The sequence below is a fragment of the Pyrus communis genome, chromosome 13, assembly GCF_041283825.1.
Source record: "Pyrus communis isolate YQ-2024b chromosome 13, ASM4128382v1, whole genome shotgun sequence".
In the NCBI taxonomy this organism is placed as follows: domain Eukaryota; kingdom Viridiplantae; phylum Streptophyta; class Magnoliopsida; order Rosales; family Rosaceae; genus Pyrus; species Pyrus communis.
The window spans coordinates 14,190,006-14,216,746 of NC_142577.1; the positions used below are offsets into that span (position 1 = coordinate 14,190,006).

The window sequence follows — 26,741 nt, forward strand, 5'->3', positions numbered from 1 at the left end:
ATACACAAAGTTCGAGAAAAGCCCGCCAGCTTGGTGACTACTTACTAATAACCAATTATCTTGACTATTATCTTCAACACCTTAACTAATCTACAAGAACTACTTCAACGCAACTTATTCATAAAAGGCTAGGTATGCTTTTATATGAAGCCTACTTGGTAATTCACGTATAGTATGTGTAGTTACGTACGTATTATATTAATGTGTATTATACAACTACGTACATTCTCCTTCTGAAGGGATGAACTCATTTCTCCAATGCAAATAATGTTCAAATTTAATAATAGGAATTGTACAATTTCTTAATTTTAATTTACATTTCACCCCTACAAAAAAATTATTTGAATTGGAGATCATTTAGTCATTGAAATATAGAACAAATCAACGGTGTAGGTACCAAGTAACATATTTATGATGACACATTCATTTATTTTATTTCCGATTTGAATGATTTTTGTAGAAGTGTCTTCAAATAAGGATTAAGAAATTAAATGATTCCGATCGTTGAATTTATATGTTCAAGATACGTTATTTGCAAATGAATGGATACGGTACTGTCTTTTTTTTATTTACCTTGTAGTGATTTGTCCTTTATATTTTAATGACATAACATCAGTCATTATTAACCTAGAATATAAACGTTTGTATTTGTGGATCGTATTTTTGGCTCATATTTTATTTGTTAATGTAATAGGCTTTGTTATTTTGATCGTAAACTGGTTATATATTGGACAGAAATTGAAAATTTATATCCTTCTAATTACTCATTTTCAGATTCAAATACAAATTAAATCTGATTCATATTTGACATTTGTAGACGTGGGATTGTATCTATTGCCAAAAAAAGTCAATCAAAGTTAATCTATGTCCATGACAAGTGAAACGATTAGCAGAATAGTACTAGCAATGCTGCATTATTGTCAAACCAAATGTGGTGGACAAAATTATTCTCAGTGTGAAATCCTACATTTTCTATCACCAATTAATTACTAAAGTTGAAGTCCACACCAAAGTTTAATAATTTTTTTTTCTGGTTTGGGGAGCAAGAATGATAATTAAGAGGGAAGACTTGGTATCACAAGACCATTTAATTAAATCTAACCTACAAGGAATCAACAGTTGTGACATACATGACTAGCTAGTTTAGAGTGTCTTCGTCTTGTTAGGTTGTAGAGAGTTTCACTTTCGACTCAAATATATTTGATGACGATACATATAATGTAGTGAATTCCATATTAAATTGTGACTTGTTGTAAATAAATAAATAGTATGTATAAGTGAATTAACGATTTGCTGTAAAAGTATTTTTGTAATATTTTATCTTTTATATCCAAAAACTAAGAGGACTAAACAGCTGTGATATTATGTACATGGGGTCTGAAGTTTGAATCTTCTCCCAAGGCCTTTGCCTTCCATTACTTCACAACCGCGTCGAATAGAAAGATCATTTTCCCAATTTCCCAAGGCCATCCATGCAATTGGAGAAAGAACGTAAAGAAACTTGGACAAAATGCACACATCATCTTTATTAGCTGTCTAAGGGTCCCCACTGATCTCCTATGTACACCCAGCCGAGCCAAGTCAACCCAAATCTCTTAAGCAAACGCATGCATATTCCCCAACCACTTCACCACCACACCACTGATTAAATCCTTTCCATTGCCTATTAGCTATATACGCGTAATAGCCTACTTCTCCCATACTCTCCCGGCACCCATCGAACTACTATATATACCCCTCGTCATTCCCATGCATTTTCACGAAACACCTTTCTCTCTTTGCCTTTCCTCCATTTCTCTTCTTTGACAAACCAAACCATGCCTAAGATATTCCTTGTTCTAGTACTTTTGGTGTTCAATGTTTTGGTGATGGCATTGGCCGGAAACTTCAACCAAGATTTTGACATAACATGGGGCGATGGTCGGGCAAAAATACTCGACAACGGGCAGAGTCTTACGCTGTCCCTGGACAAGACATCAGGGTCGGGGTTTCGGTCGAAGAATCAGTACTTGTTTGGAAAAATTGATATGCAGATAAAGCTTGTGCCTGGTAACTCTGCTGGCACCGTTACAGCTTACTATGTGAGTATTTATATACTATACTTCATCCTGTATAACTTACTTAGCAACTTAATTTATGTTAATTATTCTGGTTTTTCATACTTCATATTTATATCCTGCATGCAACTGCGGGTCTAATATTTTTATGTATTTGTTGATTTTGCAGCTGTCGTCGTTGGGTTCTACTCATGACGAAATTGACTTCGAGTTTCTAGGCAACCTAAGTGGAGACCCTTATATTCTGCACACAAATGTTTTCACGCAAGGGAAGGGGAATAGGGAGCAACAGTTCTACCTTTGGTTTGATCCCACCAAAGACTTCCATACCTACTCCATCTTGTGGAACCCTCAAACCATCATGTAAAATTAGGCTCCCTCCCTCTCTCTATTATTTTTTTCCTTATAGGTACCATATTTACTGACTGCATGTCTTACTGAATGAGATTCAAAAGATATTTAGTTACGTGTTAACGAATTCTCATTTTTACAACTAGAGACATGATTAGTGGCATATTCAGTAAATATGGTACATATACGTAACATGAAAACAGTGTTCTACCATTTTATGTTGTCATAAAATTGTACATCTAAACCGTTGATCGGATTGAGTTCTTTGATGAACGTGTGGTCTAAATTTACAGTCCAACACAAGTCGTAAAGAGAGCATCGCTGATAGCCCATGCATGTAGTTTTATTCATTTTTTCCATGATGTATACTAAACTTTTTTTTTTTTTTTCTTTGTTGAATAGCTTCTCTGTGGATGGAACACCCATTAGAGAGTTCAAGAACTTAGAATCTAAGGGAGTCTCTTTCCCAAAGGACCAAGGCATGTGGATATACTCAAGCCTATGGAATGCAGACGATTGGGCCACACGCGGCGGACTTGTGAAGACGGATTGGAGCAAAGCCCCCTTCACAGCCTCCTACAGAAACTTCAACGCCCAAGCTTGCACTTGGTCTTCAGGCACTTCCCGTTGTCCTTCAGAGTCCCCGAACGAGTCGAGCTGGTTAACTCAGTCACTCGATTCCACAGGGCAAGAGAGAATGAAATGGGTTCAGAAGAACTACATGATTTACAACTACTGCAGAGATACCAAGCGCTTCCCACAAGGATTTCCTCCTGAGTGCTCGGCTGCATGAATTTCATCGATTTCCTCCATTCCACGTAAAAAGATTGAGATATATGCTATATGTTTTATATTTTTTTTGTATTAGGGAGTAATTGTAACGCTGCCACATGACCAATAAATAGACAAATCAAGTGTTTTTGACATGAACGGTGGAGAATTGACTGGCTAATGTCTGCCGTTTATAGCACAGTTAATATTTAAGATACGAGCATTTCCAAGAGTCTCTAAAACAATCAAAGGACAAAGCATTTGAGCTATGATTTGAGTATAATTAAGCACACAAGCAACCTAACTTTGTTAGGCAACAACCAATAGAGACAGTTTCGGATGTCACAAGTAAACCTGAAGCTTAGATGTTTTATCACCTAGTTTGGAAGGTTGCCGCCTCTACTGGAGAAAAATGATCTTAATGGAACCGCAATAGGTCATCATCATGATGTCCCAATCTAATAATGCGTTATCATGCATAAATTTTTCTCTACACATACTGTGAAATGGAAGAATGCGGGTTGAATTGGTAATAACAGAAGGTTAATCACTAATTACACTAGTACAAAAACATACTTGCATGACGGAGCGAATTGCATCACGCAAAGTAGGTTTGCGCAATGGTGACAACAAAACGTCACACAAAAACATACATATGTATGTATGTATGTACGTACGTACATGGGATATAGAAAGAAAGATCAACAGGAATTACCAACTGGATAAAAAATTACATTAATAAAAATTACTTTACTACCGAATCAATAAAGCCATCGAGGGAGGTTGTGAGGTTTGGTATACTCCAAGATAACGAACTCCGCATAAAAAAATAAAAAATAATAAAAAAAAACAAAGGATTAGTAATTTGTATATAAAAATTATTTTGTCTTGACCCACATATGCAAAGACAGACTTTTGGGGCCTTGAAATTAAAATAACAGTTCCATAAGCTAACATTTCATAGCACAACATTTTGTGGGGACACGAAGGATACCGACCAACTTTTCGGGCACGGAGACGGCAACTCGGGCCATTCTCTTATCCAATGTATGGGAGTACGAGCAGTGGATGGGTCGTTATGGAAGTGTATATGCCGACATTAGGGAGAAGGAGAAGCGCTTCAACATATATTCAAGGAAAATGTGGCATTTATTGAATCTTCCAATAAAGATGCAAACAAACTTTACAAATGAAGAATTCAAAGCTTCAAGAAATGGATTCATGGGGCATCAATGTTCCACAAAGACGACTCGTTTCAAAAACAGAAAATGTTCAAGAAATGGCAATAATTCATTGTTAACAAAAGAGAGAATATCATTAACTTCGCATGAACAAACACAATGCAGGCACCTGCTACCGATGATTCGGCATTTTTGTGAGGAACATGTTCTTACTTCTCCATATTACACTCCTCTTAAAACCCCAAGGCAAAGTCGCTTCAGGAGAAACATAGACATTCTGACCCAATCTCAAGCTTTCCATATATGCATGACACTAATATGCTTCTAACATGCATGACACTAATAAGCTACATCTCCCTTGGTGAATAAGTTGGAATTTGTATCACATCTAACACAGAAAGAACCAAAAAAATTAAGTAAAATAAAAGCACAACATGCTGCAAACTAACCGTGGCCTGGCTGCTATCCAAGTAAACCAAGGCCTTTGCTAGCAACCAAATATAAATCTACAACAGAAGAAAGGGAGGCAACTAAAATCAAATAACAATAGGGCAAAATATCACAAACATCCAGTTTTGACGAGCATAACATCCATAGATGATTCCTAGAGTATAGAACTATAGAGCATCAGAGGAAGTGTGTTCTCCAACAGTTAGTAACAAAGTACCAAACAAAGGGCATCTGTGCCAATGCATCATTTCAATCAATTTTACGAATAAGCAAATATCATTGTCAGAATTAACTTTATGAATAAACCCAATAGAGCATAGGCAACAAGAAAGAGCACATATGGGGCAAATGTTTGTGTATGGAAAAACAAACACAGAAAAAGAAATTCCAGCAAAAAGATATCTTCTAAGTAGGACGAGATTTCAACTTCTTTATACGTTTGACAGCCTTCCGTGCCTTCTTGACAGCAACAACTCTTACCATTTTCACCTTCTTAGTAGGCGAAGGCATTTCCCTAATCGGACCTGGAGGTACTCCTTTCTTGAGTGCACTTCCTCTAGGCGTAGCAGAAGGAGGCAGTCTTAAATCTTGCGGAGGTAAAGGGCTCTGGGGCTTCCACACCAAATTGTTTTTCATGGAAAACTTTACCTTCTTTGCACTCTTCTCTCCACTCTTTGCATTGGTGCCACCCTCGGCTTCTTCTTCAACAGATTTCTTCATTCTCTTTCTCTTCTTAGAGATAGGACCCTTATCTGAAACTGTAGGCAAATCACAGGCGCTTGGAACGTCGTCATCCAAGCCGGCTTCAGCAGCAATCTTCTCAAACTGCATCTGCAGGTTCGATATCACATTATCCTCAAATTTAAAAGCATCTGCATCAGTTACCTGATGATCATCTGAATTCTCACCATTTGTAGCTCCACTCTCATTCTCCCTGTCTGTAGAGCTCTTTTCAGAGTCTGAATCAAAACTCCCATTCTCCTTCTTATTCTTCTTTTTCTTCTTCTTTTTCTTCTCTGCCTTTGTATTAGCACCACCAGTGCCCTTCTCATTCTTCTTGCACTTCTTCAAACGCTTTCCGGCAGACCCATTGACCATGACAACATCAGCAGGCTCCGATTTACTTACGTCCATCTCCTCACTATCAAGGGGAACCAAATTCGGCACTTCCTCATCGTCCTGATAAACAACATCAGGAAAAGAAATCTCAATCCCAGAAGATTCCAACTCTTTCTCCAACTTCATAAACCCCTCGTGCAAGCCAAACAACACTTTCCTATTACCCTGGCAGCACTCAGGTGAAGACCCTGATTCATAAAACTTGCTCGCAAACCCCATTTTCAGCGCAATTGTCCCGAAGACAACAACCTCATCACCCAATTCTACATCATCCCCTGACTTCTTAACCTCCAACAGCCTCTTCCCCGCCCCGAGCAGCACATCGAACATATTACTCTTAATCTTCCCCAACAACACCTTATCGGACACTTGAGCCGAAACCCGAATAAAACCCACTAACAGAACCTCAAGAACATCAGCCTTAAGCGGAAGAAACGGCCTAAGCTCTTCTAGAAAAACAGAGGTAATGTGGTAATTAACCCCATTCCCCAAACACTTATCATCTGCAAAAAAAGTCCTCTCCTCCAACACACCCATCAGACGTTTCACAAGCTCCAAATCCCACAAATTATTTCTCATCAAAGTAAAGAAACTAGTCATAAATCTGCGAATCGATAAGTAGAACTTGTCTAACCTCAGGGCGTCGATGCCGGACCACTCGCGGCGCATGGTGAGCAAGAACACCGAGAAGTAGTGGAGGGAGAGCGGGAGGTGGAGGCTGAGGACCAGAGCGGAGAGCCGATCGATGAGCTGGGTTTGGACCGGGACCTTGTCGGCGTGCCACAGGCAGTAGAAAAGGCCTTTCCAGAGCTTCCTCATGTCGTCGTCTTGGACGTTGAGTTGCGCCGGCAGCCATGTTTTGAGCAGGACCCTGAGGGCTCTGTCTCGGCTGCTTTTATCGCACGAAGCCAGTTGCTTTATCAGGGAGAGGCCTGCTTCCACCGCCGTGTCTGCCTCCATTTTTGAGGTTTATGCGGTGGTTTCAGATTGTGAGATGTACGCAAAAATAGCAGGGAAGGGCGAAGGGCGAAGGGCGAAGGGCGCAGGGCGACGGGTGACGGGAGAAGGGACTGAAACTTAACGAACCCTAGAGGTGGGAATTTTGGGATACAAAAGCAGGAAGAGTTGGGAATGGGCCGGCGACTGCGTATGCCTACTCAACTGCTTTCGTCCAGTTTGTAGGCCCATTAGTCAATGGGTTTTGTAAACGAATCTTTGCCACGTACACATTTAACCCTATCACAACGCAACAATAGTAGGATGGTGACATGGCACGTAGGGTTTCTGTCCCAAATAATTCTTTAGGAATGAGTATCCTCGCCGGATTTTCTTTGTGAGGATCTCGAAGATCCTTAAATCAAATTTGTTCATTGTACATCGGGCGGTCAATAATTATTGTAAATTTTTTATTTAAAATTGAATATAAATAGTACCTAACGAAAATTGATCGCACGATGTACGAAGAAGGAATGTGAGTGATCCTCACAAAAAGGATCCCGTGAGGATCCTCTCTCATTCTTTACGTTTCTAAATGCCAGGGACAAACTTTGTAAACTAATGATATAAAAGTTGATTAGATTATTATTTAAGCATTGATAAACGTGCTCATTTATATTAATGATACTTAATTTAATTTACAAATTTTGTCTACAAATTTAATCTCTTAGTATTGCCTCTACCCTTTATTACAAATGATATGAAAATTGATGATTAGTTCTTAAATATTAACCATGCGAATCAATGTCGTCATTTTGTTGCCGTTCATTTAAATCAATGTTAAAAACAGTCACGTGCCCCCCCCCCCACTTGACCGCTTTTTCATGGGCAATCTCGTAAAATCACCTTCATCACTTATTGTATGACCTAATTACTTCACCTCTCTATCTCGTCTTCTAATTCTGCTTTGCTTTCTGAGGCAGTATACGACCTAGTTGAAAAAAAAATTGGGGATTTCTTTTCCGTGAGATTCAATAGCATGAATTGGATTCGATTAAATTAGAAGATTGTCAGGAATGTTTTGACTTTGTTTACAAGGGCACTGTGGTGGCTTGCGATGCCAGAAATACATTGAAAAAATGGGAAGCCATAATAATGTGGTTAATAGATCGAATCTTTTTTATTTTTAGAGTTTGTTCACACTTTTAGTGGTCCCCATATGGTTTTTTGATCGGTTTGATTAGTGGGTATTTTTTTGTGAATTTTGTTGGTGTGGTGCTTTTTATTGTTGATATTGTATTGTTTGAATTGAGCCTAGAGTTTTATGTTTTCCTAATTCGCTACCGAGCTCAGTCGGGTGAATATGATGGATGCGATGGTGTGACGGTGAACCACGTTGCCGATTTCTACACCGAGCGACTTCAGCCGAGAAAGGAACATTCTCGACCTTGGGTTCTAAAACTTGAACACAAGGTTACGCCTCCTCCTACGAAGTTCAACCTTCTGCACCAAATTCGCCTGCTTCAACTATAGTTGTGAAAATATAGGTGCACCGAATCTATATCAGGGACAAAGATACTCAAAGGAAATGAGCATCTTTATGGTGAACGTCGTACGATTGTTTGAATACCGAACTCTAAATGACACTTGTGAGTAACCGACCATAGAACACTCCACTTCAATGAGAAAGGCATAAATTAAATTAAAATCAAATAAATTAGCAGTTTAGGGTTACTTGAATGTTGATGAAGATGGTGAAAAGCTTTCGCAAGGTCTGGCTTGGCAAGCGATGCCAGAGAGAGAATGACTTAGGTGTATGAGAATTATGTCCTCACACCTTGGCCTTGAACATTTATTTATACAAACCATGATAGGTTTTCTTGTCTTGCAAGTAATATAAACCTATAAGGATTTGATCTCCAAAACCTGTAGGGATTCTACTTTAAGTTTACACAATCACATTTTTAATTAATAATTTTACACAACCATAATACGTCTCTCCACAATTTTGTAATGAATTATGTAGTTGTGTGTTAAATTAGAATTTTCTTTTAACATAATGATGTTTTAACATATGTAATAATTTTATATTGAATTCGTCCGTTTTATGAGATTTCAATTTAAGATATCTTATTTATAAGCAAAAGTCAAGTGATTCATATGAATTTTTTTAAAGAGTTTATGTTGGGAAAAACTTTTGACTAGAAGAGTGAGGTGGACCGTCAGAAAGAAAGAAAGAGTGAATGGTAAACAGAAGGGACGGATGTAACCGAATAAAAAAAGTATATAATATGATGATGATGGTGTTAATCTACAGTCAGCAGTAGTAAACAAAGAAGAGAAATGTTAAGAGGACTCTTTCAAAAAGGGAATTCTTCGTAAATTCTCTGTTACTTTGTATTTTTGACACAATATTTTATAATATTAACATAAAAATTGATGCTAAATTATAAGAAGACAATGAGTCTGTAGAGATTTTAAAGATCTATAAAATCTCACTTTGAGAGAGGTGTCTTAACATTTCTCAACAAAAAATGAACAAAAATGAGGGAGTCAAATCCAACAACTTCAAGGCATTCCACTCACTCAGTCAGTCAGTCGAGAGAGTAACCGACTATGATGAGTATTGAGAGTTGTCTTGGAACGGGAAATGTAGAGAGAGAGAGAGAGAGAGAGAGAGAGAGAGAGAGAGAGAGAGAGAAGAACGAGAGTGAAGACAATGAAGGGATGGAATTAAAGAGGGGGTCGTGGCTGATGGAGCTGCTTGGAAGATGGACGCCTGGCAAGCTCATCAAGAAACGTGTTTTGGGGATTCGGTGCCTTTCTTGCCGCAAGCTCGCTCATCACCTCTCTCTCTCTCCAAATCCAAATTCAAATCCATTTCTTCTTCTTCTTTACAGTTTGTGTATAAATGCAGAAATCCACTTGGCAATTACCCACTTATCTGCTCTCTCTCTCGCTCTCTCTCTCTCTCTCTAGGATAGGATAGGATAGGATAGGATAGGATGATCTGTTGTTGTTGAGAGGTGAGACCGAGTAAGTGTGGAGTCTGGTGGAAGGTAGGGGCTGGGCTGAGCTGGGAGTGTGGAGTCCCAGCCTGGGACCTTGAAGATGGATTGGCTGCACAAGTTAAGGAAGGCATTGCTTGCTCTCTCTGCCACCCTCAAACTTCGGAAATCTCTTGGTTTGTTCTTCCTCTTCCCTCTACCTACTTCATCTACTTTTCCACTTTGCTTTCTTTCCCACTTTTATGTTAACATGCCATTTTGGTACTCCATCAAAGTCAAATGCCATATACACTCTTGTTACCCTTTCATGGCAATTGGGTTTTGTGGGCTCAGATTATTGTAGCCATGGAAAAGGAATTTAGATTTCTACGTAGCTTTTATTAGCACTCCAGAAAAGTCATCGTGCACTGTTTGTTGAATAGAAATTTCATCAAGGAATGCATTACAGCTGCGACCTTTTTAGAGTGCTAATAATAGTTTTCTTCATGTTTTACTAGAGAAAATGTAAGGTGAATTATGAATTAGGAATATATGTTGCATTGTCTTCATGAGCAGGTGGTGGTGTTGCAGGGAGTGTTGGTGGCGAGTGTGGTGGTGGAATAGGTGGTCTGGTAAAGCTTCAGGATGATGTACAAATGTGTGGATATGAAGATGTACAGATTATGTGGAACATGCTCAGCAAAGCTCAACACGAAGAGGTGATCGTGTCATCAACCACGACAACAACAAAGCCAAATCATAAGCGAAGACATGCAAAGACCCCAGTTTTGGTCAGATTGGAAACTTGCTCAGTAGAGAAAGCCAAACATTAGTGTGTGTGTGTGTGTGTGTGTGTGTGTGTGTGTGTGTAAGTATATGTGTGGTGTATATGTAATGGTGGTGTATATATGGATGGGGGAGTAGAGAAAGAAATGTGAGTTGGTATACAAATTCTGTAAATATAGTTCTTAGGCCCCTCTCAAATGTATATGAATCACTGTAACCACTACAAACATTAGAGTAGTTACAAGCAAAAGTTTCTTCCTTTCCAGAAGGCACCATCAAGCAAATGCTATGTAAACATTGTGCACACAACAATATAAATTCCCCAATCAATCGAGAGAGAGAGAGAGAGAGAGAGAGAGAGAGAGAGAGAGAGAGAGGAGAGACAACTTAAGAGCTGAGCTGAAGGAACCGTAGTGCCATGGGATGGTTGGCTTGAGAGAGTTGGTCTGGTTTGAGAACTTCAACAATCTCCCCATCCACAAGGAGGCAAACAATGTCAGCAATCCTCTGGATTTGTTTGATGCTGTGAGAGACCATTACAATGGTCATCCCCTGTTTCTGCTTCAGCTTCACTAAAGCACCTTCTATGTGCTCTGTTGATATTGGATCCAACGCACTTGTCGGCTCATCCAGCAGCAAAACCTTCCCAAAAGTATAATACAACACATTACTAACAATGCCATACGTAACGAAAAGGAACACTGTTTGGCTCCGTACATGTAACGAGTCATCCTTTTTTACCATCAAATCATATTCAGACATATGCAAAAGTAACTTATTATAATCACAATAAGAAAAATGCTATGTCAAACTAGAATTTGTCTGCACGAAAGAATGACCTCTTAAATGTCATATGAACACATTAAGATCATGAACGGAGGAATGTCTGGATAAGTATCAAACAATGATTTGTCTGTAAGAAGGAATGACTTCTTGAATGTAGAGAGTCAAGTATTCACATAAAAAGGAGTTGATGGTATCATGTATCTGGTTTTTACCTCAGGAGAATTGGCTAGGGTCCTAGCAAGTGCCACTCTTTGGGATTGACCCACAGACATTTCAGAACCAGTCTTGGTGGCAAAGGATGAATCAAGGTCTACAAGGTTCAGCAACTTGTGAACGTCCTCGTCACTCAGCTTCCTCCCCTTCAGTTGAGGACCATAACGTATATTGTCTGCAACTGTGCCTGATGAATGAATTGATCTCAATTCTTAATTTGCAATTGAAAACAGATACTCAAGTATATATTGGTAGAGCTTTGCTCTCCTGCGCATCTAAGTAAAAAAAGAATGGTATCTCAACCGTTTACTCGCGAAAAAAATTAAAAAAAAATGTGTGGGGGAGAATTTCCAGATATTCATATACTACTGCACTCCAAATTCTTTCCAAGTAGACCTGATACCAGAAATTCAAATAAAAATATCAAACTGCATTTGAAATGCACAAGATCAAATTCTTTTAATCTTGATTGTTGAGAGAAAGTAGGCAAAAGAGGGGGAAAATTGACATTACAGTCATCCAAATTTGATATTTTCTAAAGTGGTCTTGTTCTGAACATGTGCAGGCATGTTAATCCCTTTTTCGTAGTTTAGACAGAGAGAGTAACCAACTAGGTATGTCCAAGGTCAAAAGGGAAAACACCATCCAAATAAGAGGACAAGTAGGTTTAACCACTGCTATTATAGAATCAGGTCATGGTAGGCAAATACCTACAAGTAATTGATTGGGTATTAAATTTTAAATGTGAGAGAGTAAGCTTTGGATTTGAACCACCCCACCCCAAAGGAAAGTCAGCAATGGGCTCAATAAACTTAAGGCAAAATAATATTTTAGGGCGTCTCAGAGCATTTTTAACTATTAGATCTTCATTGTTGTATATTTAAATGAAAATCTAACGGCTAAAAACTTTGGAATATTCACATAACTATAGAATTTGTTCTCTTTTTGTTTTGAAACTTTCTAGCAAACTCCAGAGTATAGAATATAAAAAATCTATAATTAGAATGCTTACATCAACAGTGACAAAGATGCATAAATACTTTACAATATAACTAATCCAACCCACCACGGTTTTCATATTATAATCACTCTCTAATCATATTATAATCACACTGTAAATCTCTATTACAATGACCAATCTAAAGGAGCAGGATTCTCTCCCTTCCTATTCTCATCCCCTTCCCTCTCCTCCTCTCACGTATTGCTTTTTGTTTTATGTCTCTATAAAAAAACGTTATAACCGCAACCGTTCAAATGGGAGGGGAGGGAAGGGAAGAGAGATTAGGAGGGCTAAGAATCTTCTTTCCAATCTAAAACACAATCAATTAGCAACCCAACTGCAACCAAGTCAATACCGTATAAATTAAGCAACCTGTTTAGCACAAGTTACAAGTTATCAATTCCTTAATTTGGCAAAACAATTTGCCAACTGATATGTTCTGATCTGATATGTGATAGAGAGAGAGGGAGAGAGGGAGAGAGGGAGAGAGAGAGAGAGAGTGCTAGTTGGGGCAATGATCAAATGGGTTACCTTCAAAAAGAACAGGAAGCTGGAAGAGCATGCCGACCTTGCGGCGGAGGCTGAGGACGTCCGTGTCCAGAACATCATGGCCGTCCAAGAAGACAGTCCCGGACGGGGGCTCCCAGAGGCGGTTGAGAGCTCGGAGCAGCGTGGACTTGCCGCTGCCGCTAGGGCCAATGACCCCCATGATGACGCCCTTGGGTATGTCCAAGGTCAACCCATTGAGTATGGAAGCTCCTGTGGTGTCTGATTTCTTGGCCAGATTTTGTATCCGGAATTTCACGTCCCCATGGGCTTCTCCATTGTCCACTGTCAGTAGGTGCTCTCTAGCTGCTTCAACCCCATCTGCCAAGCAAAATTTACAAACCCAAATCAGATTTTGATTAGTGGATGGAAACTGCGTTACGTTAGGTTGTCAAACTGTGAAATCTAAACCAGTGATAAGATAGCCTTTTTGTACAAAGATATAGCTAAACTCTAGATATAGGCAGAATATAACATGTCAGATATCTGATGATGAAAGGAATATTATGGCACAGGAGTAAGTAATACCGTACCAGCAAAGAGGGGATGTGGCTGACCAGGTAGAGGTGAAGACATTAATGTGTGTTTTGGCGGCTTGGAGTGGGATTGAGAGAGAGGGAGGGGTGTGCGTGTTGTATGTAATGGAAGATTTGATTTGAGTTGATAGGGAGGTACATACAATTGTATTGTGAGTGCACAAAAAGCCTTCCCTAGAGCAGAATGCACTAGTCAAACAGTGAGCAGGCGAGGTAAAGCCTTCCGAGGACAGAGCGCGTCCTTTCGGTTGATCTGATTCAGTGATTCCTGACAGATAAGCAAGCGATAAAGTAATAGGACGGTCCACTCAGCGGTGGGACCTACAGGCTTTGTCAACTGCTGCTCTGCTCGTCTCGTTGTACGGATTCTAAGGAATACGAGGGAAGACGCCAAAACATTTTGTTTGATTACTTTGTGACGTGTCAAACACCCTTCTTTGGTAAGACTGAACAAGATTCGATTCTTGTTTGATTAATTTGTGATACAATTACGCCTTCTTTAAAACGGAGGTCCTCTTTTCCCCTTGTGCATTCCTTTCGTTGTTTATGTCCATCGATTCTGTTTTGATTTGTTGAATCCAGAAGGCCGTAACCCAAAAAACCAAACTAGTTGAGACAACTTAATTATTCACGAGTCTCGTCTACCAACAGCTCGCAAGTCCAGAGGAAAGGAAAGCAAGGAAAGCCTAAGCAATATCTGATCCAACAGAATTAGCATAAACCCTGCTGCAGCACCTATGTTTTAACACATACAAAATTTCAGAGACTTGAAACGATAGTGAAACTTGAGTTATTACATACTCTTACAAAGTTAATTTTATGCCCAACAACCAGCGCATAAGGATCAATTGTAAGACTGGAGTTGGAGTTCCAAATAATGTCCGGTGTACATGGAGCATCGCGACATGAGCATGCTGCAACCAAAGACAACACATGGGAAGATTTTCTGCCTTCTCCTGATGATCAAAAACAGTATCCGGCCCACAAGACTCAAATGACACATCTGATAACAGGTAGAAGAGAAGATTCTCCCCGTGCTACTTCCAACGAGAACCGCCAAGTCTAATCACCTCTTCACCACCACCATCTCCCCTGGGAATCCTGTCCATACTGGCATCACCTTTTTGGTCACTTACATCCCCATAAAGATCCCTAAGTTTTGCCAGGTTGCTAGACGCAGATGTTCTATCCTTGGTTACATCTCTCTGTGGGCTCGAATGAAGTGTGCTGCCCGCTTGCAAACTCCGACTTCCACTCCTGCTTCTACTGCGACTCCGACTCCGACTCCTACTCCTACGGGAATGCCTACCGCCATCGCGGCTACTCTCATATGGATCCCTTCGGCTTTCTCTCTCTCCATATTTGGACCTCCGATCATAATCAGAACTTCGTTCTCTATCTCTCTCTCGCTCTCTTTCCTTATCCCTAACTCTATCCCTTGCTCTGTCTCGGTCACGCTCTCGTTCCTTGTATCTTTCTCGATCCCGATCACTGTCCCTATCCCGATTGCGATCCCGATCACTGTCCCTATCCCGATTGCGATCCCGATCACTGTCCCTATCCCGATTGCGATCCCGGTCCCTTCCCCTGTCCCTGTCTGAATATTCTCTGTCAGGATATTCACGGCTCTGACTGCGACGGGTCGTTTGATCATCACTACTGGGTTTGTCAAAAGGTGGTGGCGGTAAGGTACGACGAACAGGTGAGGAGTCCCTTGTTGAAGCGCGATGTGGAGCACGTTGACCAAAGGAAACTGAAAGAGCAGCTTTCACAGAAGGTGGGCGACGAGCTGTGTCATCAGATCCATGGCGGGTAGCCTCTCCAGTAACACCAGATAGTTTGGTGGGGAGTTTCATCTTCTCAAGATTAGCAACAATCTGCCGCATAACAGGAACAGGGATGCGGGGGAAAAGGGTATCAAAATAGTACTGCAATAGCACAACAAAGTTTAATCACTTCAGCAACTATAGCAATGAAAAGTGTTATGTGGACAGCAAAATAGTATTTATAGTGCTGCATGTTAAGAGCAATTGTTGTCTAAATAAGCTGCATCAGAAACTATGCAGAAAATGTGAAAAATTAACTATGATCAGTTACAAAAACTACCGATGTATATAAACTTACATATATTGTATATCGCAAAGAAAATATATCATCATCTAACTTCAGCTTTGAACACCAACTAACAAACAATTCATAACTCTCTTGGACAGTTTCAGCATGGTGCAATTCAAATTCAGAAGAAACGGTATTGTTCACATGTTAAATTTAGACCTTATACAGTAGCACTCTGAGACCATGCTTCAAGACTCCGAGAAGAACATGTATTCAGACCTTAATCGCACTGTGATCTGGAAAACCAGCAGCTGTGACTGTAAAGGACTGCATCGGCGGAGCATTAGACAGAAGAATTTAAATTACTGTCCTAGAAGTATCACTAAGTATTTTACCCAATACTTTCTAGTCTGATATATGTAAGTGTACTAAAAACACATTGAAAGTACATTTCTTTTTTCTAGTCAACCACTATTGTCTACTAGAGACAATAACTCCAAATAACTTTAGCTGGTGAACTTTCTCCTACCCACTTTAGTACTAGGTGTGGTATCTCAGCAGATGAACTCTTGAAACGAAAAGCTGGTGCATAGAGCCCTCTCATGCCACACAAGTAAATAACTGTACCGCCACTTGATAACAAAAGAAACTGTAGCTTGATTCTTGGTTTAAATGCGAAGCTAGCTTCATATTTAGGGTACTTGTTCAACATTTCTGCTATATGGTGTACACGAATCTCAAATTACACCAGTCATGACTTTTTTCTTTCATTAGAAAAAAAAAAAGGATCACTCTCAGTAGTGTATTTTGTTATAGATATCCTCTCCAGTTAAAAAGTGCATAAACTTATCCAACTAATAATCAGATAAAATTGATCGAAACATGATTTTGGAGGGAGATAATAGGCATATCTTGGAGAACAAAGAGCTCCCAGTTGGCAGACTAAATTAATAAATTATGGTAATTTTGGCTGGTTAAATGCTAGACATGTATGCAGTAGAATTAGGTACATCAGCATTCTAGATATGGTACAGCAAATGCATACAGAATAAATAATTAGGCTGTGTCTTTGTTGTGACTAGTACAACTGGCAGATCCCCACAGAGTGAGGGAGAACGGGAGGGAGAAGAGAGATAGAGAACATAATTGTTTTCACCAAAAAAAAATTCAAATATAGTGCATTCTTCAACGAAACTAACCTGCCCAAGCAGCAAATCGCGCACATATACACCCATAGTTGTCATCCGTCCATTGGAACCAGGAGAGAATTCCTGAAACCAAAGCCAACACATAAATGAATAACTAAGGGAGTACAAAATTAATATGCTAACATAACAATACAAAATAAAAACAAGTGACAATTGTCATAGAAGTTGCATCAGTGGGAAATATATCAGAACCATACACAGATGAGATTAGGTGGAAACAGATGGTATTCACAGGATACAAAGAGTTATACAAATGACTTTGTGACAAAAAATAACATAAGAGAACAATAAAAAGTATTCAAGATATCCAATCCATGATGCACTCAACCGTGGATCCTATGGGCAACTCTGACCATTAATTGTTATCTTCTATCAATGTTGAGGAGAAAATCTCAATCAACTTTTAAATACTGCCACCCCACTTCCAGGCAGTACAAAATTGCTGCTCCTCTCTTCCTGAAATGCCATGGCACTAAACTGCAGATCCTCTGGTGAACTAATTTTCAATGTTAAAGAAAACCATTTAGACCAACTCTTTAACAGTGACACCCCTCTTTGGCAGTGTAATTTATTATGTCCAGAAGTATCCTTACATGTCAATGTATAAATCAAGACAAAGCCAAGTCAAAAAATTTGGAAAAGAAACTATAATAAAAGTTATCTCCTAATAGTAGGGTTTAGACACTTACCACTTGGAATCAAGGTTCTAAAAAACGCTTGGGGCTAGTCGGGCTGTGGGCTAGGGCCTAGCGCCTAGGTGGCTAGGTGGGGCCTAGGCGGACTAGGCAGATTTAAGTAATACATCATATAAATTAATTAAATTTACTACATAATATATAAATAAACATTGATACTATGTTATTTTAAAAAAAAATAAAGAATATATATAGCTATATATGTTAAATATGAGTGTATATGTAAAGTTCCAAAGTTGTATCATTTTGTGATCCCATATTGTTGGGCCTCTCAATAAAATAAAAGGTTGGCCCTGCATTCTTTTTTTTAATTAATCTTTCACCGACTCAGTTGTTTAAATAAACCTAACAAATGCTAGCTAAAGAAAAAGTTACTAATTGCTTAAAACCCTAACTAAAGCAGTCGCACCTCTCTGCAATTACAAACTCATCTTCTACAACCTGCTGCCCCACCCATCTCTGCAATTGCAGACTTACCTTCTACAACCCATCGCCATCACCCATCCCTACAATTGCAAAAATCTCCCTCCCTCCCTCCCTCCCTCCCTCTCCCCATATTCGACTCCTCTTCTAGCAAACAAAGAGGCAGACGGCAAGACTCGGGGAGACAAGAAGGTTGTGAGTCTCGCGACATAAGTTTTTCCCAGGCCGTGCCCAGACCGCCCAACATCCGCCAAGCCCGCCCAGGCGGCCGCCTTACACCGCATAATGTCCTTGCCGATTTAATGAACGATTTCGGGTTAATCACGGCGGAGCACCGCCGCCCACCGCCTAGACCGCTTTTTAGAACACTACTTAGAATGTTTATAAGACCCTTTCAACCAAGATGGTTAAATGACTGTTCTAAACTTTTTTTTTATTACCCATTGGATGAAAATCCAATGGTAATATTGTAATTTATGAAAATACTGACAGACAGGTGTCAGAACACGATTAATATTATATTCTAATAGTTGGTGTCAAAAGCAATTTACGTCCAATGCCCTCTATATGTGTGATCATCTATGCCAATAAATAGCTAGACCTTAAGAAAACACGGGCCAAGAACAAGATAAGCCAAGATAGTTCAAAAGAACTTCACAAGCACATACAACTTTACTACATGGATCTAAATTAGTAACATTTTCTACGTAGGTTAACATCACTTCATTTCAGCCAAAGGCATAACGAAAGCAAATTGAACTACTTCACTAAGTTGAAGAAGCGCCTGTGTCTCAAATTTGCAAGTGAAACGTATTTAACACTTACACACAAAGCATCCGATAAAGGAACCTACTCCATGTAATAGCAACTCCACCACTACCACAAATTCATGCCAAGAAAATTGAGACACAAGTAAATGGTTAGTACGTTTTGTGAAGAGAACAACCATTGGTATATAACAGCCAACAATGTAAGAGTTTCCAATCCATCAAAATTGGAAGAAAAAAAATAATAATGTGATTTTCAGCTTTTGAATTTTAAGAACCAAAGGACAGCTCTTATAAGAACCATAGGACTTTGACCAGAATCTTTAAAATTCATAAACCATTTTTTTGTTGTACAAACTTGCAAGGATGTTGAGAACCCTATTCATGCAGAAGCACCAAAGAATCATTCAAAACTCAGAGTCGGTAAACTGTAAACATAGGTTCCAAAAGGAAGAGAACCCAAACTTGTAGATGACTTATATTTTCGTTGGTTCACAGAAATGAAGCGTTAAATATAACATCTCCTAATATTTTATATTAACATATATACCTTCTATATTGAACACTATTTCCAATCTAATGACAGAAACATCTTAGTCAAATACCAGAGTTTTCCTTTTGTTAGGAAATCCTCTGTTTTTCCCCGAGAGAAACATCTTTCCCCATGTACAAGCCTTGACTACTACAAAATTATACCCACCAAGCCAAAAAGTATAATCTTGAAATGAACTCTGAAACCATTTACAAAGTGAAACAAAATTTTGTTCACGCTTCAAATTAGCCATTAGCTAATATTTTTACTTTGTGGCAACATTCCAGGATATACGACACACCACATGCCCCTTTTCATTACTTTCACCAGAGTCTTGTGTAGACGACATGATTCGATAACATAAAAGAAGTCCATGCCAGGAACATTTGATTATGTCTCAAAGTAGTTCCGTAGCTATGATAAAAAAAGTAAGAAACTTGAAAACCAAAATACATAATCTATCATTTACCTCATCATCTTTAATATAGGGTTCAACCCAATTCCACAAAGTCTTTGGGTCTCCAGCATATCTCAAGTAGAGGAACCCCACCTGAAAATCAAATAAAAGTAAGCTGATTATCCATTAAGAAAAAATATAGCACATAATCATCTCCAAATTCAAAACAACACATAAAATTGAGTATATAATGTCAGATTAACCTACATACCGCTCTTATGTAAGGTGAATCCTCGTGCTTTAAAAGACCGTGCATTTGCTTAACGGTGAGCTTCATGGTGAAGAACTTGTACAGCAGACAAAAGGCAGTGGACGGACCGCGGCAATTCCCGGTCATCCACGGCTCGACATGGTCTACTTGGTTGTAAATTTCATCAATGACTTCGTGGTACGTCTTTAACCGGTAAAGCTCCTTGAAGTAGTCGGAAGATAGAATGTTCATACAAAGCACCTTCTCGAGCAATGAGTCAATTGGTTTCCCGCATGTCTGTACCTCCATCCACGCCTACGCTTCTGCAAAATTCAAACCTTTAATTATCGACACCAGCGTTTCAAATAAGCGTAACATTATCGACATTAACGACAAACAAAATAAAAGACTCATAATTTGCCCTGCCAGCGGATTCGGAGACTAGGGTTAGGGTTAGGGAAATTAGGGTTAGGGTTACAAAGAACAACCTAGAGGAAAGCCAATTACTTGAATCAATATGGGGGAATTTCCGCCGAATTCACGATCAGCTGAGCAGCTTCGAATCCTCTTCGCCTCTTTCTCACCTTCTTTCTGAATCGCGACGTCGAGGCCCGAGGGTTAAGGCCTTCCTTCTTCTTCTTTATTATCTCTTTTTCTATGTTTTTTCATAAATAATTTAAATAAACAAATTTAAATGACAAAAGAAGAGAAAGGGTAACAAAAGGCTTTACAGTTGGGTCAATACGAATGGGCTTGTTGCTTGAGATTGGGCTGCTATTTATCATTCGGGAAATTTTTATTTTTATTTTTTGCTTAGGTTTTGTTTTGTTTTTTTTTTTTTCTTCGTGTTTTTTTATTAAGATTTGATTTCAAAAAATATTTTTGCGTTAAAAACGTTTTCAACCATTTTAAAAGTATTTTCAAATGAGCCTATACTTACGTGGAATGAGAGAATTCACAAAATCAGATAAGTCATCAATAAGTAAGGGAATTAAATAGGTATGAGACCAATTAGCATCCTAATTAATCTAATTCCTAGTTTTGTATGTATTTAACTACGGATTAACGTGTTTACTTATTTAAATTTGAGGAATAGATGAATGGGCGAATTGCGTAAGTTAGGAATATGGGCAGTAAGGAGTGGGAACCGGATTATCCATTTTTAGTTTATTAGATTCTTGATCTTGAAGGCAATATATTACTGAATTTAAGGTGAGACTCACATATAGTCTGATTCATATATGTTAATAAAAAGGGCATGAGTTGGAGTCACTCGTTTGGAAGTACTTTTAAAATAGCTAAAACTGTTTTTGATGAAAAGCTTTTGGAACCAATCTTTAGTTAAAATGCAATGAATATTGGAAAAACACTTAAAATGCTTTCGAAACCCAAAAATATTTTCACTAAAAATGCTTTTAGTCATTTTAAAAGCACTTCCAAACAAGCTATAACTTTTTATTTCATACTAATTTGTATCAATAAACATGTTATTAAAATTAGAACCTGTATACTCATATGTGTATGAATGAGGTTGTTTACTAGTTTTTCATTACTTATCAGAATTTAAATACTTTTAGGTTTAAATGTTCTTAAAAACAAAATAGAATAATCTATACATCATTTTATTTATTAATTTATATATCCTGATACAATTATATTTTTTTAAGTATAAATAGACACTTATTTGTACAATATATAATGAGTTTACTTAAATATGCCTAGTCCGCCTAATCGTCTAGGTGCTAGGGCCTAGTCTCCGCCTAACCGTGTAGTCTTAACCTCACAATGAGTTACCAATAATATGGTTTAAACTCACATTTAGCAAGAATTGAACCTAAGACTTCTCAGTTACAACTGAAGAAAAATATCACTAGACTGTAGTATTAAGTTGAGCGCCTATCATCTTTTAGAACTTTGTATATGTGTACAGATTTCTACATGTATATATCTTAAAAGTTTCTACATAAAATCCATAACATTGTTCGGGCACCACCCTAATTAGTAATTACCACTAAAATCGTAAAAAATTAGGTTCCATCACATTTAATGCACTTTTTTATAAAATTGCCTCCGATTGTCCTCTTTTATCTTATATTTTACAAGAATATTGATATTGTTATTTGTAAGGTATAAAGTTGTATTTTAACTTAAGCAGGGTGGATCTTGAAAGGAGATGTCTGCAGGTTGTACTACTTGTGTAGTGGATGCGCTCAGATAAAAAGTTTTTAAGCAAACCACCGTTTCAAAAGGCACAATCCCAATCCCATGCCCTCTACGGAATAAAGGTAAATTGCTGGTTTGGAAATTGGATTCATATGTAACCAAAAGTTCACAAAATTTCTTATGCTGGTCCAGTCCTGGCAGCAAACATGAAATAACGCACGGGACACGAACAATTAGACCAGTCCTGGCAGTCCAGTCCAATACATTCCATCATCAACCAGAAGGGCGCAGGAACAGCGGGGCACCAACCTTGTGCGCTGTTCGTTGTTGAGTTCAATCCCAAGCATCTATCACGCGTTCTGTTACACCATGGTGTGGTTTTATAGTGTTTTCTTTTTCTTATTCGCTATTATTATAACATTTCAGTCTAATAATGCATTGTCACGTGAATACAAATTTATACGTGACAACATATTATTAAACATGAACACTAGCTAATTGTAAACTTGTTCCATCTCCTCTCTGGTATCATTGTGATTGATTGGATTCGTTTAAGTATATACTTCATTGGACGCACGCGGGGATGAATTTCCTTCGCCTACAGTACATCCTATCTTCCACATCAAAACCAGCCATTCTTATTGGCTCAGTGCTGATGTTGTTCCGTTCTTGTCCTTGTTCTTCTTTCTTTTTTTTCTTTTCCGTAAGGTCTTTGTCTAACCAATTAAGGAACAATAATGCAACGATGGCTATAATAATGCAAATCTTTCTAAACCCTAGCTGGTTGAAATCAAGATTCAATAATGCTCCTAAGACTATTTCGTCTAGTAGTAGTAACATTTTTATCTTTGCTTCGTTTGAAGATGACTGAATTCAAATTTCGTAGATTCATATTAAAAAATTAAAGAGAAAACGAAACAAAAATCATAAATCGGATAAATTCATTGTACTCTATACTTATCATGATTCATGGTGAGCAAATCTTATTTGTTAGAAATAAATGAATCCAAATTTGTTACAAACTTACCTAAACAAACATCATCACATCATTTAGACCCAAAAGAAAAACATGTCACATCATTTGTTTTAGGTAAAATAATAGCGTTAGTGGGTTAGATGGTTGATTGTTAGGAAAGAGGAGAATTGGTAGGATCGAACTCGTACCAAATTGCATAGGTATAATTATTTTCCTATATTGTGGTAAAGCGTCATCTGTACATTTATTACATCATAAAATGAACAAAATTTTACTATAATTTAAAATATAAAAAACTTCATTTTAATCGCTAAAAAAATCATGTTTTTAATAATACCGTATGTAAGATGAAAAACTAAAAATAGTCCTTTAACTTGTGTCCATGTCAAGTTATACATTACATGTCAAATTATATATTTCATGTCAAATTTAATTACTTTTTCATGAATTTATTGTATTTTTAGTTTGCATATATTCTCCTTTTAAGGGATCAAACACAAAAAATTTGAAAAGCATTTTGTAAATCATAACTAATGTATAAGGCCTAATGAATGAATAATGTAAAACATAAAAAATGCAAACCGTAGCAAATTGATTGGACCTTATGGACTAAAACATAAAAAATTTACGATACCGAGTTTGATCTAATGGACTAAAACATAAAAAAATACAAACCATACCAAATTGATCGTGCTGAATCTATTAGACCTAAACTATATAATGTATCTAATTTATCGGACATAATGTATTGGACCTAATTTATCGGACTTAGTGAACTAAAACATAAAAAATACAAATCGTACCAAATTGATTATACAAAATCTATCGGACCTAAACTATATTACATATCTAATTGACTGTACCGAAACTATTGGACCTAAATTAGTGCATCCTCCACACGATATCAAATTTGAATAAATATTTAAATATAAAAAAAATAAATAAAACAACAACAACAACAACAACAACAATAAGAGGTAGGTAGTTATAGACGTAAAGATGGCATTTTTTAGACAATAAAGATGGAAGTTACTTTTATTGCTGATAATGAATATACCGTTATATTTTCAAACTTTGATGGTGGATGTTAGACTGTAGACAATAAAAATGGCATTCTTGTAAATAGTGGTAAAATTTGTGGTTGTATTATAAGTGATGTGTCATGATGCATTAAAATGAGGGATTTTTTTTAGATATTGAAAGCCTTTCAGGTTGTATTTTTAAAAAAATCGTCTTTGACAAGTCCTCATCTTTAAAAGCCCCTTTAAAATATTTGTAGTTGCAATGATGAAGAGAATTTATCATCCTCGTTCTAATTCGTCTCCTAATATCACAATTTTGTAAAAAGAAAGGGTAATATTCGAGAGATCAATTTTTTTTTAAACCAAATGATGTGATTATAAATGATTGGATTATTAACTAACGTCGACTACCGTACTTATATTTTTTATTGGTGACACATTATTTAGTTTACAAATTTAATTTAAAAATTGAGTAATGCTATAGGAATTAAATTTGTAGAGTTTGCAACCAAAATTTGTAATACTACAGTCTAGTGGTATTCCTCTTTACTTATAAGTGATAGTTCTTAGGTTAGATTCTTGCCAAAGAAGAATTTGAACCCCATTATTGTTAGTTCATTGTCAGACAAAGCTCATCTCCTCCATTTGGTGTAGATTGTTCAAAAAAAAAAAAAAAATGATGTGTCACCAATAGGGAATGAGCACGTTTATCAAAGTTTAATTAATAATCTAATCATTAACTTCCATGTTATTTATTTTACAAAATTTAGTCTACAAATCTAATCTCTCTAGCATACTCTTGAAATTTTAAGAGTAATGCTAAGGAGACTACATTTGTAGACTAAATTAGCAAATCAAATGAGGTGTTAACAATAAAAAATGAGCACGTTTATCAACGATTAAGTAATAATCCAATCATCAACTTCTATGCCATTTAGTTTACAAAATTTAGTCTACAAATTGAGTCTCTCTAGCATTACTCAAAATTTAGGGTAAATGACCAAAAACTACCTTAACTATTAGTCTGACAACACTTTCATACCTCATTTTTTTTGAAAAAAAAGGACAATGTCATACCTCATCTTAAGAATTTGTGCCAATGTCAGACATCCGTCAGTTTTTCTGTTACTTTTTTTGTTAAATGCTGACGTGGCCAGAGACAGGACCCACTCACTAATCCAACTGGATTAAAAAATAATAAAATATATTTTTAATAATTAAATATTCAAAAATTTAAAATTAAAAAACTAAACAAATAAAAAATGCGTAGGGATACGGGCCTTCCTTTCTTCCACTCGCACCAACCCTTCTCTCTCTCTCTCTCTCTCTTTATCTTCTCATGCATCTCTCTCCCACTCTAACTCCCTCTTCTCTTTACAACCACCGCCGCAGACCAACCCTTTTCTCTCTCTTTATCTTCTCATGCATCTCTCTCCCACTCTAACTCCCTCTTCTCTTTACAACCACCGCCGCAGACCAACCCTTTTCTCTTTCTTCTCTTTATCTTCTCCCGCATCTCTCTCCCACTCTAACTCCCTATTCTCTCTGCAACCACTGGCGTCGAGGAAGAGAGCAACAAAGAGAGGGAGGAGAAGGAGGGTCTGAAGGCGAAGAGAGCGGAGGTGGGAAGAAGATAAGGGTTTTGACGGCTAAGAGGAGGAGGAAATAGAGAGGTCGAACGAAGGATAGAGGTCAGAGGAGGTGTGGGATCGACGACGAATCAGACAGAGGAGAGAGGTCGGAGGATGGGCTGGGTGGAGAAAAAGAGGGTGATGGGTGTGTAGGAGGGGAAGGAAATCTGGGTGTGAGTTTAGTTTTTTTGTTTTTTTTGTTTTTTTTTTTATTTTGGTGTGGGATCTAGGTGTGGGCTTGATTTTTTTGGTTTCTTCAGTAGGGTGGTGAAGATGGAGGAAGAGAGGCGGCAATGGGGTGGTGAAGGAATGTTGGGTATGGAGGGACTAAGGGAGGGATGGGTCGGGTTGGGAGGTGGTGGTGAGGGAAGGACAAGTGCAAGTAGGGAGAGGGATGGAGGAGGGAGACCGCATCCCAGAGAGAGGAGAGAGAGAAGAGAGAGAGAGGGTGGTGGAGGAAGGTTGGGGGGACAGGGAAGGGTTTGGTGGTTGTCAAAGAGAAGAAGAAAAATGGTTGGTGCGGGTGTAAGGGAAGGCCGGATCCCGTAGGCCATTTTTTATTTTTTTTTTAGTTTTTTAATTTTTTTAATTTTTGAATATTTAATTATTTTTTAATCCAGTTGGATTAGTGAGTGGGTTTTGTCTCTAGTCACGTTAACATTTAACAAAAAAAGTAACAGAAAAACTGACGGAGGTCTGACATTGGCACAAATTCGTAAGATGAGGTATGACATTGTCATTTTTAAAAGATGAGGTATGAAAGTATCGTTAGACCAATAGTTGAGGTAGTTTTGTATAATTTACCCTAATAATATCCCTAGCATTATCCAAAGAGAGGAAGATGAAATAAATGCATTAATGATGATATAGTTTTAGTTAGAAATGATAGAGATATAGAACCCG

General features: G+C 37.9%; 4 protein-coding genes across 7 annotated transcripts; 1 reads left to right on the forward strand and 3 right to left on the reverse strand.

Annotated features, from left to right (window-relative positions):
- The first annotated feature begins 1,744 nt into the window (after positions 1 to 1,744).
- Positions 1,745 to 3,338, forward strand: LOC137736896 (putative xyloglucan endotransglucosylase/hydrolase protein 23). Its single transcript, XM_068476211.2, has 3 exons — positions 1,745 to 2,081; positions 2,227 to 2,420; positions 2,811 to 3,338. The coding sequence occupies exons 1-3, from the start codon at positions 1,818 to 1,820 to the stop codon at positions 3,199 to 3,201; spliced, it is 849 nt and encodes a 282-aa protein (XP_068332312.2). The 5' UTR covers positions 1,745 to 1,817; the 3' UTR covers positions 3,202 to 3,338.
- Positions 3,339 to 5,024: 1,686 nt separating this feature from the next.
- Positions 5,025 to 7,097, reverse strand: LOC137737041 (uncharacterized). The gene has a single exon (XM_068476391.2). The coding sequence runs from the start codon at positions 6,887 to 6,889 to the stop codon at positions 5,216 to 5,218; it is 1,674 nt and encodes a 557-aa protein (XP_068332492.2). The 5' UTR covers positions 6,890 to 7,097; the 3' UTR covers positions 5,025 to 5,215.
- Positions 7,098 to 10,773: 3,676 nt separating this feature from the next.
- On the reverse strand, positions 10,774 to 13,910 carry LOC137736734 (ABC transporter I family member 17). Its single transcript, XM_068475977.2, has 4 exons — positions 13,717 to 13,910; positions 13,169 to 13,504; positions 11,637 to 11,824; positions 10,774 to 11,280 (listed from the first exon to the last, which is right to left on the reverse strand). The coding sequence occupies exons 1-4, from the start codon at positions 13,757 to 13,759 to the stop codon at positions 11,026 to 11,028; spliced, it is 822 nt and encodes a 273-aa protein (XP_068332078.2). The 5' UTR covers positions 13,760 to 13,910; the 3' UTR covers positions 10,774 to 11,025.
- A 507-nt stretch (positions 13,911 to 14,417) lies between these two features.
- On the reverse strand, positions 14,418 to 20,794 carry LOC137736732 (pre-mRNA splicing factor SR-like 1). 4 transcript variants are annotated; one of them, XM_088682545.1, is made up of 6 exons: positions 20,535 to 20,794; positions 20,068 to 20,369; positions 19,869 to 19,949; positions 16,974 to 17,045; positions 15,272 to 15,647; positions 14,418 to 15,210 (listed from the first exon to the last, which is right to left on the reverse strand). In XM_088682545.1, exons 2-6 carry the CDS (start codon positions 20,353 to 20,355, stop codon positions 14,915 to 14,917), a joined length of 1,113 nt encoding a protein of 370 aa, XP_088538671.1. In that variant the 5' UTR covers positions 20,356 to 20,369; positions 20,535 to 20,794; the 3' UTR covers positions 14,418 to 14,914. The 4 variants fall into 4 exon arrangements, with proteins under 4 accessions (XP_088538671.1, XP_088538670.1, XP_068332076.2 ...); XM_088682544.1 differs by having other exon boundaries at positions 20,554 to 20,738; XM_068475975.2 differs by having other exon boundaries at positions 14,418 to 15,647; positions 20,554 to 20,703.
- Positions 20,795 to 26,741: the final 5,947 nt, after the last annotated feature.

Bases quoted from the DNA above. Each gene is read 5' to 3' on its own strand.
- LOC137737041 (XM_068476391.2), bottom strand. From the start codon at position 6,889: ATGGAGGCAGACACGGCGGTGGAAGCAGGCCTCTCCCTGATAAAGCAA.
- LOC137736732 (XM_068475975.2), bottom strand. From the start codon at position 20,355: ATGGAGGTACAGACATGCGGGAAACCAATTGACTCATTGCTCGAGAAG. The intron at 19,950-20,067 runs GTATGTAGGTTA...TTTGATTTTCAG, and splicing joins ATTCACCTTACATAAGAGCG to GTGGGGTTCCTCTACTTGAG. The intron at 15,648-16,973 runs GTTAGTTTCGTT...GTGCTATTGCAG, and splicing joins GCGATTTGCTGCTTGGGCAG to TACTATTTTGATACCCTTTT.
- LOC137736734 (XM_068475977.2), bottom strand. From the start codon at position 13,759: ATGTCTTCACCTCTACCTGGTCAGCCACATCCCCTCTTTGCTG. The intron at 13,505-13,716 runs GTACGGTATTAC...TTTGCTTGGCAG, and splicing joins GCCACATCCCCTCTTTGCTG to ATGGGGTTGAAGCAGCTAGA. The intron at 11,825-13,168 runs GTAACCCATTTG...TTCATTCATCAG, and splicing joins GCTTCCTGTTCTTTTTGAAG to GCACAGTTGCAGACAATATA.
- LOC137736896 (XM_068476211.2), top strand. From the start codon at position 1,818: ATGCCTAAGATATTCCTTGTTCTAGTACTTTTGGTGTTCAATGTTTTG. The intron at 2,082-2,226 runs GTGAGTATTTAT...TTGATTTTGCAG, and splicing joins GCACCGTTACAGCTTACTAT to CTGTCGTCGTTGGGTTCTAC. The intron at 2,421-2,810 runs GTAAAATTAGGC...TTTGTTGAATAG, and splicing joins TGGAACCCTCAAACCATCAT to CTTCTCTGTGGATGGAACAC.